General features: G+C 35.7%; 2 protein-coding genes across 2 annotated transcripts in view; both read right to left on the bottom strand.

Annotated features, from left to right (window-relative positions):
* Window positions 1-6,917, bottom strand: part of LOC124365028 (UNC93-like protein MFSD11) — a 41,278-nt gene extending 34,361 nt beyond the window's left edge. The window contains exon 1 of the mRNA XM_046820915.1: window positions 6,085-6,917. Coding sequence (XP_046676871.1) covers window positions 6,085-6,183 — 99 coding nt within the window. The 5' untranslated portion in view covers window positions 6,184-6,917. The remainder of the gene's footprint in view (window positions 1-6,084) is intronic.
* Window positions 6,918-8,185: 1,268 nt separating this feature from the next.
* LOC124365605 (integrator complex subunit 1) overlaps window positions 8,186-12,999 on the bottom strand; it is a 66,182-nt gene continuing 61,368 nt past the window's right edge. Inside the window, exons 16-19 of the mRNA XM_046821595.1 lie at window positions 12,677-12,828; window positions 11,066-11,338; window positions 8,753-8,860; window positions 8,186-8,451 (exon numbers count right to left, since the gene is read on the bottom strand). Of these exons, the coding sequence (XP_046677551.1) occupies window positions 8,444-8,451; window positions 8,753-8,860; window positions 11,066-11,338; window positions 12,677-12,828 (541 nt within the window). The 3' untranslated portion in view covers window positions 8,186-8,443. The remainder of the gene's footprint in view (window positions 8,452-8,752; window positions 8,861-11,065; window positions 11,339-12,676; window positions 12,829-12,999) is intronic.

Genomic DNA, 12,999 nt, shown 5'->3' with positions numbered 1-12,999 from the left:
CAACAGTGAATTTACAGTGATTTAGTGCGGAAGGGCAACAAGCGTAATGAAACACGTGCAAATAACCGCGAATGTGCAAGGACATTCCGGACATTCCAACGGTCGGGAGTAGTAAGGTACGCGATCGATATAAACTATTCTTGGGTGTAAGCAGCGCACAAGCTGATTTTAATCGTTGCAATTAATGCCGTTTAAGACGATTTATTTTTTACCGGGGACATTTTAAACAGTTATTACGGAGTGTACAAGAAAACAAAATGGCAACTATCGGGTCTATGGGTTATTTTGATAGTGCGGAAGAATCGTGGCAGTCTTATATAGAGAGATTTGAGTTTTTTATTGATTGTAATGATATCGATAATTCAAAGAAACTAAGCACTTTGTTGACAGTGTTATGGGTGTAAGGACCTATACGTTACTGAAAGACTTAATTACACCACCAGACAAACCGTCTGACAAGTCGTACAAGGAAATTGTGGACACTATAGCGAATCATCTGCATCCCAAGCCTTCTTTTATCACGGAAAGATTTAAATTTAGTAGGCGGAATTCAATTGGATCATGAAACGGTTAGCGATTATATTGTGCATTTAAAACAGTTATCTAAGTATTGTGAATTTGGTGATAAATTGCCAGACTACTTAAGGGACAGATTAGTCGCGGGTCTGCGAGACCAACAGATACAGAAAAGACTTCTCGGGGAGGAGAACCTCACTTATGAAAAAGCCGTGCAAACTAGCTACTGCAATGGAATTTGCTGAGAAGGGGGCGGCCCAGATGACAACTGCAGGAGGACGTATTCAACCGGATGCAGAGCAGCGGGTCGATACCGAAAAGGACACAGGCGGCGAGCATCGCAGCGAGACGGTGTCATCGGGACGGCGGGAAGGCGCTGGGAGACATTCACCTGCTATTGTTGCGGCAAGCGAGGATCACACACAGCATCGCAATGTCGGTTTCGTGAGTACACGTGTAATCATTGTAAAAAGAAGGGACACCTTGAAAGAGTTTGTAGATCGAAAAATTATGTTAACAAACCTAATTGAGAACAAACCAAATGTTTTTACAAATAGGTCTAAGGAGCTTTCAGCTAAAGGGAAAACAGTTTTAACAGCAATAAAAAAGCAATATGTTTATAAAGGTAGGCAGCACTATGTAGAGGAAAGTAAAGAATCAGCAGAGTCCGGTTCAGATAATCACTGGGAAACATAAAGACAATGACGATGTGTATGACATTTCCAATCTATTTACGGTTAAAGAAATAGAAACTAAGATTAATAAAATTGAGCCAATAACGGTACAGTTATTAGTGGAAAGTAAGGAAATTGTATTTGAAGTCGATAGTGGAGCTTGTGTTTCAGTTATGTCAGAAAAAGATTGTAAGACTAAGTTAGGAAATATAAACATGTATCCAACTAGCTTAGTATTAAGTTCATATACACATGAAAAGATCAGGCCTTTAGGTAAGGTTATGGTCAATGTACAACATAAAGGTAAAGAGAAACAATTAGCTTTATACATCGTAGCTAATGGGGCTAATCCCTTGTTAGGGCGTGATTGGATGCAGCATTAGATTTAACAGTTAGAGTGCCTAGTAATGTAAACAATGTACAGTCAGCCGATCGCACGAGCATGGTGGGGGTTGTGCCAACTGCAGGCGGCAGCGCGGCAGACGCATGCACGCCTGTCAGTGGAAGCCACAAACACACCTGTAGAGGTAAACAAACAAACATCTGTCAATCCGTCTGTTGTCAACAACAACAAACAAGTAGAATTACTGTACAATGGAGTTTCCAAATGTATTTACGGATAAGTTGGGATGTTTCAAGGGTGCACCAGTTAAATTAAAGTTAAAAGAAAATGTAAGTACCAAAATACTTTTAAAACCTAGGACGTTACCTTTTTACACTTAAAGAAAAAGTAGAAGCCGAGCTGACTAGACTAGAACAAGAGAACGTTATTTCACCAGTAGATACCAGTGAAATGGGGGACTCCCATTGTACCAATTATTAAGGCTAATGGGAAAATAAGAATTTGTGGGGATTATAAAAATAACTGTAAATCCTTTCTTGGAGGTAGACCGACACCCGTTACCGAAAAATTGAAGAAATATTTGCCAGCCTACAAAACGGAGAAAAATTCTCTAAAATAGATTTATCTTCAGCTTATCAGCAGCTTAAAACTAGATGTAGATAGTCAAACGTATTGTACAATTAGCACACACAAAGGATTGTATGCTTACAATCGCCTATGTTTTGGTATCTGTTCAGCACCGGGGAATATTCCAGAGAAGAATAGAACGAACATTACAAGGTATCCCGGGGGTAACTGTATTTTTAGATGACATTCTAGTAACAGGTAAAAACAATGAGGAACACTGCATAGACTTAGACTAGTGTGTCAAAGACTTGAAGACAATGGGTTCACAGTGAGCAAGAACAAATGTAAATTTTTTCTGTGACAGTTTAGAATATTTAGGTTTTGTTATCAGTAAACAAGGGTTGCATACCGCACCTAGTAAGGTTGAAGCAATTGTCAAGGCACTGAACCTCAAAATGTGGACACAGCTTAAAGCCTTCCTTGGTCTTGTTAATTACTATTCACGTTTCATTCCTAGGATATCCCACTATTTTAACCCCAATGTATCAGTTGTTAAGAAAGGATACCGATTTTGTATTTAATTTAGCATGTAAGAAGGCACTACAAGAGATTAAGCAAAAGTTAATCTCTGCTGAAGTTTTAGCGCATTATGATCCTGCATTACCACTAGTGGTAGCCAGTGATGCTAGTCCATATGGCATTGCATCAGTTTTGAGTCAGATTCAATACGACGGTACAGAAAGACCTATATCATTCGCAAGTAGAGTGTTAAATAGCGCTGAGAAAAAACTATTCACAAATGAGATAAGGAAGCATTAAGCATTGTATTTGGTGTTAAGAAATTTAGTCAATATTTATTTGGTACACAGTTTTTGTTAAAGACTGATCATAAGCCTTTAGTGGCTATTTTTGGACCAAAGAAAGGGTTACCTGCTTTCGCAGCCAGTAGGTTACAACGATACGCTTTGTTTTTAAGTGGTTTCCAATATGAGATTGTGTATGTTAAGTCCCAAAAACCATGGCAATGCCGATGGTTTATCTAGATTACCTGTAAATAGTGAGATTAAAGATGATATCTCGGATGATGACCTTAATATTAATGTCATAGGTACCTATTTGCAGTGTTTAGCTGAAAATGACATACCATTAAGCTATGTAGACATAAAAAGAGAATCAATGGTAGATAGTGAAATCAAAAAGGTAATATCCTATGTAGAATTAGGTTGGCTAATTGTAACTGAACCAGATCTAAAGCCATTTGAAATTAGACAGTCGGAATTAACCTTGGAGCAAGGAATCCTAATGTGGGGGTACAGGGTGGTAATACCTAAAAGGTTCAGAATAAACATTCTGAACGAATTGCATACTTCACACATAGGTATTGTTCGCATGAAGGCATTAGCCCGTGCATATGTATGGTGGCCTAATATCGACCGGACATAGAACAACTAGCTAACAGCTGTGCAGGCCTGTTTGGAGGAACGAGCAAAACCGCCCAAGGCTTTCCTGCATCATTGGAATGTTCCGGAACGAGTTTGGTCTCGAATTCATATTGATTTTTTTTTGGACCTTTTCAGTCCAAGTTATTTTTGGTGGTGTAAAAGATGCGTACTCTAAGTGGCCAGAGGTGTTGCCCGTTGCTTCAACGGCAGCTGTTCACACGATTGGGAAATTAAGGGAATTATTTAGTAGGTATGGTATTGTAGACCACATAGTGTCCGACAACGGACCACCTTTTACCAGTCAGAGTTTAAAGAATTTTTGATGTTCAAATGGTATCAAACACACGTTTTCACCACCATACCCACCCAGAAACCAATGGTTTGGCAGAACGGTCAGTCAGAACTATTAAAAATAAATTGAAAACAGCTCTTCATAATTCCAAGGATTTAGAATTAGCTTTGAGTAAACTTCATGTTCATTTATAGAAATACAGTGCATTCTACTACCAATCTATCGCCAGCTCAATTAATGTTGGGCAGATCGCTAAAGTCTAGGTTAGATTTAATTCGCCCAAATGTTAAAGCAATAATGTCAGTATAATCAAGAAAAACAACGATTGTACTATAAGGGGTAGTAAAACTAGACAGTTAGCTATTGGACAACCAATCATAGCCAGAGATTTACAGAGGTAGAAATATAAGTGGATACCAGGTGTGGTAGTTTCACGATTAGGACCAGTCACGTATTTAGTTGAACTGAATACGGGCATGAGGTGGAAAACGACATATCGACCAGTTGGTAGGTTTACAGTGTAGTCCGGAAATGTCTGAGTTGACAAACAATGCCTAGACTCCCAGACGCAAGCGTGGCAACAGAGCACACGCAGGAAACGATCGATATACAGTCGCGGGACAGAGCGAGCGCAAGGTCGCCAGTACTTTTAGCAACGACCTTGCCCCCCTCTCTCCGCAAAACCATAACAATAACAGAAACGCTCAGGGCAAAGCCCCAGCCCACGTACAAATGTAAACAATAACAGTTCCAGCGTTTCACCCAAACAAATGACACCTGTTGTAGACGATACCCACTAAGGGATCGTAAACCTTTTAGTCAAAATGGACTTGTAAATACAACCCAATTGTGACTTGTATATAATTAATATTGTTTAAGCATTATTATTATCGATTTGTTATTGTGTTCATTCAATGTGTTATTAATTGCTATATTCTGATTTATTGGTTTTGATTGAAGTGTTTGTGATTTGTGTTAAATGATTATATTGAGTTTGTTATTTTGTTCTCTATAATCTATACTTACAAAAATAAAGAGTATAATGTCAATTTTCTTATTCATTGTAATTGATTTAAAAATTGGAGAATTGTAAAACAAATTGGTAATTGATAAATTTCTAAAAATTGTAGGGGACTTATGTATTTAAGGGGGAGGATTGTAGTGTATTTTAGTGTGAGATAAGTACTAAGTTGGTAGGTATCCATAGTGATATTTAATGTCTGCACCAGTGATGTTGGCAGTATGTATTGGTCAGGCGATGTAACATACGATGTGGTCTAAAAGAATAAAGAATGCTCATAGGCTGCTCTCCTGTGACGTCACATCACGCCACTACCCTACAACCAACGGTCCAAGCTGGCCAGCCAGCAGTCCACCCGAAGTCCACCACCAGGACACCGTCATGTAACCTCCGCGTCCCGTCCGTTCCTTTACGAGCGGTCCTAGAGCAATGTTACTCTAAATGTGTAGTTTAATTATTCTTCCGACCCATAGAGAGTACAGTGTCGACTCGCATACATTACAGTTACAACACACTTTCACCCAGAGCACACTCAAGTTAGGTACTTTGCTCTGCAACCCAATAATAGATATTGTGCCATGTGGGAGACGTGTTCTAGACTTAAAGAAACAGTAGAAACATTTTCAAAGATGATGATGATTTTAGATTTCAGATGAGCAAAACAATATTTGGTAATAAAGGTGAGCATTGCTATACGAATCTGCTTCAATGAAAATTGTGGCTGTTTGTGTGAAAAAAAGGACCAGGTCTACTTTTATTTTGGATAAAGTTTGTTTTCTAATGTTTAGGTTAATTTAACTAAGGTTGACTCATGTTGCAGTGAAGGTGTTAATCATGGAACCAGGACAGAAACAGTATTGCTATTCAATCACTAATCATTTAAAACATATTTTTTATTAAATATGTATTTTTAGGGACCAAAACCGTAACATTTTTTAAAGTTTACCCATATGCCATTTTTTACAAATTTTTGCATGAATGTTGTGTTGTTTTGTGCAAACTTTGCAATGAATCCTAAAACTTTGGATATAAATAAATAGATTATTTAATTGTTTATTTCACAATTACAAATGTTTTAAACATTAGAACATAACATTGTAATATAAACAAAATTTAAAAAGTTTAAAACTATTTCAGTTTATTGAGTGTAACCATATTAAAGGCCTTAATAATCTATTTATAAATGTAATAAATTAAACATATGAGTAGAAGTATATTTCGACACTTACCTGCATGTTCACCATTGAATAATCAGCAGCAAATAGCAACATAAAACATACACTTAAACTCAATATACAAACAAGTTCTCTGCTTAATTTTGGAAACATTTTCACTATATTTAATTTTGACTTTCAAAAATATATTCTGTGCTAAAAAAGGTGATTATCCAATCGGTATTACACATCAATTTACGATATCGCAAATAATATATGTAAAGAATTATTAAAGCTGGAAAAACCGAATTTAGTACAGATCATCACACATGGTTTTTAATGTTTCTTTTAAGGTTTACAGGGACAAAATACAATGAAACTACAGATAAAATTACCCTTATGGAAATTAAAACTGATTGTGTTCACTAATTTCCAAAATTTGTGTTCCCACGAAAACAACAAATTAAATTCAAATTAGGTTATTCTAAGTTCACACATGATAAACAAATCATAGGTTACATACAAGATAACGGCAATTAGCTAGATAAGAGAAGATTTTGAGTAATCCTGAGTGCATGATAGCCCTTTAATCTACCTCTGTAACAAAGACATCACTAGTTGTAACTCATGAAACAGACTGGGGTTCTCCCATTCACTACATAGTATATACAAGTGCTTCTGATAAATATAACGGCACTAAAGCAGCCTATTCTTCAAAACAATTCTCAAGGTGTTATTAACAATATTTCTTTTAGCATTTTTTTCACATTAAGTATAACATTGCTTTCTAGTAATTTTTCATAGTCTGTAACAAGAAAAATGTGTATCACAGACAATTTAATCCAGATGATGAACAATCATCCTTACTAAAGTAAAACTAAGTATAACATTTTTTTAATATGGCACTGTTAGGATGGAACTAGTGACCTTAAGCTTATCATCTCTGATACACTAATCAAATTACTGAACCGAGAAAACTCTTATCTTATTGTATATTGCACAGTAATTAACTTTACAAGCTTGTGAAAATATTATCAAAAACTAAGATTATACCAATGAATATTGGATTTTAAACAGCTTTAACAGGCTACTGGTAAAATGAATTGGCCGGGCTTATTTCTTTTCTTGTATAATTTATTGTGCTATTTAAATTGCTGTGGATAAAATTACGTGAATAAACAGTAACCACACCAATCCCCAAAAATACATGTAAGCTGCATTAAAAACATGTACATACATACATGTACATGTGTGTATTTACATACATGTGAGATACATGTATGGTTTGTAAGCTGCATGAAAAACTAGACTATGTTTATGTTTCAGAATTAAAAACAATAGCAATGAGTGAAGAAATAAAAAGTATTTCCCATGATACAACCGATTCCTAAATCTTAATTAGAGCTGTCACTCGCTCAGAAAAGGACCATCGAGTGGCCACTCCACAGTCACAGAATTGAAATTCAGTGTGTGTAACCATTTAAATTCCCAACAGTTGCATTGACCAACTCCAGCATGAAAGTTATTAATTAAAGACCATTTCTTTTGGGGAGGCTTAATTTGTAAGGTCATAGTATTGATTCACCTCTCAAAGGTGTTGTGTTCTGCCTGTCATAAAAATTCTGGATTGTAATCTTGCTGGAATTAATAGATAAGCTTCCAGCATGTAGCTGATCTATGAGGTACATAGTTTACAGAACTTCAACTAATATATGGTAGTTGAAAGGCCTTGTCAAATGGGTAGCGTGGGAATTACATAATCTTATTCCCATAAACTCTTGTCAAAGTCTTCTTCTTCTTAAATCCGAAAGGGCTACAATACTTAATACAGGATCCACTGAAGGAGATACCTATAAAGGTGTCAGTTATCACGCCCATTGATTGCTGTGTTTAGTTAAGCGTTCACTTCTTCCACATGAACACTGTTTACCCACAGGACTCATAGCAAAGTAGAATAGGTACAGAACTGATATTTACAAGACTTTTGTGTTTAATACGTAAGTTGATATACGTTGTATGAAAATAAAATCATACTGATCAAAAATGTAAAACAGTTACATATCGTCATCTTGACATACAATACATGATATGAATTAATCTGCATGTAGCCGTTTTGGATATATTGGTGACAAACCTTAAAAGGATTATAGGAGTTATACATAAAAACAAACAAATATCCTTTCTTAAAAAATAACATTTATTTACAACACAATAGCCATATTACTGTAACCTAAATTAAACGATTTATTTTACTAATTACATAAAAACGTACAAACATTTTTGTAATAATTAAAGAGATATTAAAAGAACAGCTCTTTCATAAACCAAGTCCTGGCAGAGACACATCTAACAATGATACAGTGATACTGGTTGAGATACTAACAACCAGTCTGCAGGTTGAGATATTTAACAACCAGTCTGCAGGTTGAGATATTTAACAACCAGTCTGCAGGTTGAGATATTTAACAACCAGTCTGCAGGTTGAGATATTTAACAACCAGTCTGCAGGTTGAGATATTTAACAACCAGTCTGCAGGTTGAGATATCTAACAATGATACAGTGATACTGGTTGAGATATTTAACAACCAGTCTGCAGGTTGAGATATCTAACAATGATACAGTGATACTGGTTGAGATATTTAACAACCAGTCTGCAGGTTGAGATATCTAACAATGATACAGTGATACTGGCAGGGACACATCTAACAATGATACAGTGATACTGGTTGAGATACTAACAACCAGTCTGCAGGTTGAGCAGAGCCAAGGATCTTGTGATGCAAGGAACTGTATCCATGTTTTGCGTTAGACCCAAGCAGAACACAGTTTCCAGTAAAGACAGCGCAACTTCTGAAACAATAATTCAATAACTATGACATAACTTTTTTGATTTTAATCGTAAAAACAAAAATTAACAGTTACAATAGAAAACAATATACAGGGTGTTTGAAAAGTATGGGTACGGCTTAATATTTTAAAAACCATAGGAGATAACATCTATAAACCTTGCACAGTGTCATATGACTACGAAAACTATTTTTTATTGCTATTACCATGACATGCCAACCATGGGGGGACGTCCCACAGAGGAAAACATGGAAATCTTAAATGAAGGCATGGGTTCGAAAGAGCTCACTTAGTAGAGTTGAATGCCGCAAACCGCATCTCAAAAGGTTTATCCAATCAGAAATGGCGGGTTGTTTTAGGTACATGTTGTGAAGTACATTATGCGCTGCCATTTCTGACTGGATCATTGTATTCTGATGCGGTAAGCGGCGTTTCACTCTACTAATTAATGGTTTCACTGATTAGTATTTATAAAAAATTTAAAAAAAATTTAATTAAAAAATTAAGTGGTAAGTTAACTATTTCACCAACAAAGAACAATGGTAGAACTTAATTAATTCATAAACATAAAGACGACGAATTTATTGTGTTATAAATTTATGACATAACTTGCTAATTAAAGAAAGTCAGTGAAAGCACATCGGTTAGTAGAGTGAAACGCCGCGTACCGCATCAGAATATGACGATCCAGTCAGAAATGGCAGCGCATAATGTACTTCACAATGTGTACTTAAAACAACCCGCCATTTCTGATTGGATAAACCTTTTGAGATGCGGTTTGCGGAATTCAACTCTACTAAGTGAGCTCTTTCAAATGACCCATGCTTTCATTTAAGATTTCCATGTTTTCATCTGTGGGCCGTCCCCCCTGGTTGGCATGTCATGGTAATAGCAGGGGAAAATAGTTTACATAGCCATATGGCACTGTGCAAAGTTTATAGATGTTATCTCCTATGGTTTTTAAAATATTAAGCCGTACCCATACTTTTCAAACACCTTGTATGTATTCCTTGTCTAAAAATATTTCAATTTTAATTTTTTTTTATTTGTTTATGAAATTCAGAAATGAAATTTATAAAGTATTTAAATGTAGTATGAACACATTCAGACACATGAACACATGAAAGACATAGAGAGAAGGGGACTACAGAAAATACAGGTGGAGGAAGAGGAGACCTGGAATGACAGACAAAAGTGGAGGAGGCTGTGTACGACGACCCGTGATAACGGAAACGTCGGATGATGATGATGATGATGATGAACACATTATATTCAAACATAATGCATGAGTAAATTCATTAATATATATAGTTAAACAAAACTTGAAACAAACACCGTAATTTCATTTTACTTTAAATTTATTTACAATTACATCAACAATAATAATTATTTAAACAATATATGCAACTTTTCTCCCTCCCTCTCCTCCCCCAACATATTTCCTCCATCATACTCGTTCATTCCCAATGGCAATTGTAACAGTTCAGTGGTTGCCTTGTGTTGTGGTGAATGTCAATTTGTTTATTTGAGTTAGTCCATGATCCGTGATATTCTTTTTGTAAATAATAAAAGAGTCTATGAATATAAACTCCTATCTGATTTTCTAAAAGCGTAGTAAAATTACAAGTAATGCTGTTTAATTAAGTAGCATTTCAATATAAAAAAACAAGTATACTTTTTGTAAAAATTTTATTTTTATTTGAAAGGCCTCTCTATTATCTACATTTTTACATAAGTTTTACAATATTAAGGCATTCATCATATCAGAAAAATCATTTTGTAAATCGCAATATGATAGAAGAAGTTTGCCGTCTGATTTAACAGATACTGAAATGCAATATTTCATTGCTGTTGTCATTGAGGCGCATTAGCAATGCATCTTCAGTTACAAAAACACATTGTAGTCACTGGATGTTAGATTGGAGCTGTGTAAAGAATTATCAAATTGTTCTCAGCTAAATGTTGTGATGAGATCTTTAGTTTGTTTTGCTGCATGTGGGCAAGCATTAACATCGTTCTTCTATAGTCTAAAGAAAAATATAAGCATGACCAAACAATAACTAAATGTCTTTTTCTACACTCAATATTCTGACTAAGGACTATCATCATTCCTACATCTTTTAAAGTGTATCGTTGGATGCTTAACAGCTCAAAACAGTAATTCTTTATTTTTTATCTTAAAAAATCATAAATGTTTAGAAAACTGACCTTGAGAGCAGACAACAACTTCAGGTAGTTTGGCGAGTGCTGAAGACACAACCTCGTACTGACCGCAGTTGAGGCATGAGAGATAGGCGGGCAGCAGTGAAAGTGCACAATGTGGAGCATGACGCAGGTGACGCACCAGCAGACCATGAGCTAAGCCTCGTACTGAGCTGCTAGGAGATAGTACCAACTCGCACAAATCACTAACTGCGGGCGCTAACAGAGCAGGACGACCACTGGACACCTTGTCCAACTCATGCAAACTTGCCAGCACATCTACAACACACACACACACTGGTATTAAAACTTTTTCACAAATTATTTTCACTGTCAATGGTGGAAAGCTCAATGTTATGTACGGATTTCTTCATACTTAATAACCAATAGTGATGAAATCCATTGATCCTTGATTGGAAAATTCTTGTAACATATTTACTGCTTAAGGTGCACATGTAAACCTTTCACTCCAGGCCCGCTAAAATATCAAAGTTCATTGTGATTGTTGATTTGAGGTAAGGAAATTTTGTTTATACATGAACATTTTGTCCTATTATTCCGTGTTGAAATCGTCATTTGCTGGTTACAGCATTTTTTGGTATTGATTATTGTATGATATTATCTTGTGGCTGTTGCTTAATACCATAGAGTGTTGTGTAACAGTTGTAAAATTAGCTTAGTCTATAATGCATATAAACATTGTAATGAGCTATAACATTACAAATATTTGTGATTCAGATTATAGTTTTATTAATGTATTTCAATAAATATTTTATCTTTTCTTATTTATTATTACTTAATGCCTCTACATTAAAAAGGGTAAAAGGCCTGGTATATAAGAGTTTTAATATAGTCTGAAGAGAAGTCTTTTTTTGTTGTCTTAGGACAAGAAGCTGAGAAATTGCACTTCATCCCAAAAGGACCTTTGCGCTGCTTCCAGAGTGAATATTCTGAATGAGGGAGGATTTTGGGCATTAATCTCAGTATTATTGTCTCCTTGAAAGAAGAGGAATCCAGCTCTGTACCTGCCTCTCCAGTCAAAGCAGGCAGGGGTGGCACACCCTTATGTCTACTCTAGCAACAGCCCTTAACACTTTAGGGAGTCACACCAACTCTAACATTCATATCCCGAAGTAGACTAAAACCTATTGATCTACCTTTGCATCTCAATATCTCGAAATTTGCGGTTAGTAATGTTCCGCTCCTGGACATCCGAAAGGTTGCCCATATTTAAGTGAAACATCGGTTTTTGCTGTACTAAGTGTGGGTTTAACTGGAATGTATAAATCAGCCACAAGTAAAACCTCCTGGGGAAGAGTAGGCTTATATTTAATAGACTAATTTATATCTCTTCTTCCTAATGTAGTGACATTAAAATGAGCACACCAAATTAACCTAAAACTTCTAGCCTAAAACTCCCATATTAGTTCAGTTAAGCATTGTAATGGGACTAAACAAAACTATGTAGAAAAATAAATACTGAAAACATAAATAAATCAAAAAACAATAGTATTGCTGATGAAAACAATTTTAATTCAAAATGAAAATGCAAAATCAATTCAAAATCAAATCAAATCTATAATTTAAAGACAGGAAATTATATTAAAATAGTCTTACCTGGACCCTTGAGACCCATGAGGATACTGTCCCAGTGGAGGGGGAAGGTGTCGGCAGGGGTGGGGACAGACACCAACACTTCGCCTCCCCCTCTCACACCTGACATCATGATGCACACACTACCAAGGCTGTGATTCTGGCTTTGCAGCTCACTGGAACATTGCACATTAAATCATTTCGTAGTCTTTGTGTAATAAACTAAATTTTGATACAGTCAAATCGAAATTATAAAAATAATCGGGGCTGATCATGTTTCAGATAATGAAAATTTCTTATAATATGAGGTTATGTTAATACAAAGAACTTCCGGAAAATACACTTAG

This window comes from Homalodisca vitripennis, chromosome 6 (genome assembly GCF_021130785.1).
Source record: "Homalodisca vitripennis isolate AUS2020 chromosome 6, UT_GWSS_2.1, whole genome shotgun sequence".
Taxonomy (NCBI): domain Eukaryota; kingdom Metazoa; phylum Arthropoda; class Insecta; order Hemiptera; family Cicadellidae; genus Homalodisca; species Homalodisca vitripennis.
Note: the sequence above shows the minus strand (reverse complement) of the source record. Positions and strands in the feature narration are given on the sequence as shown.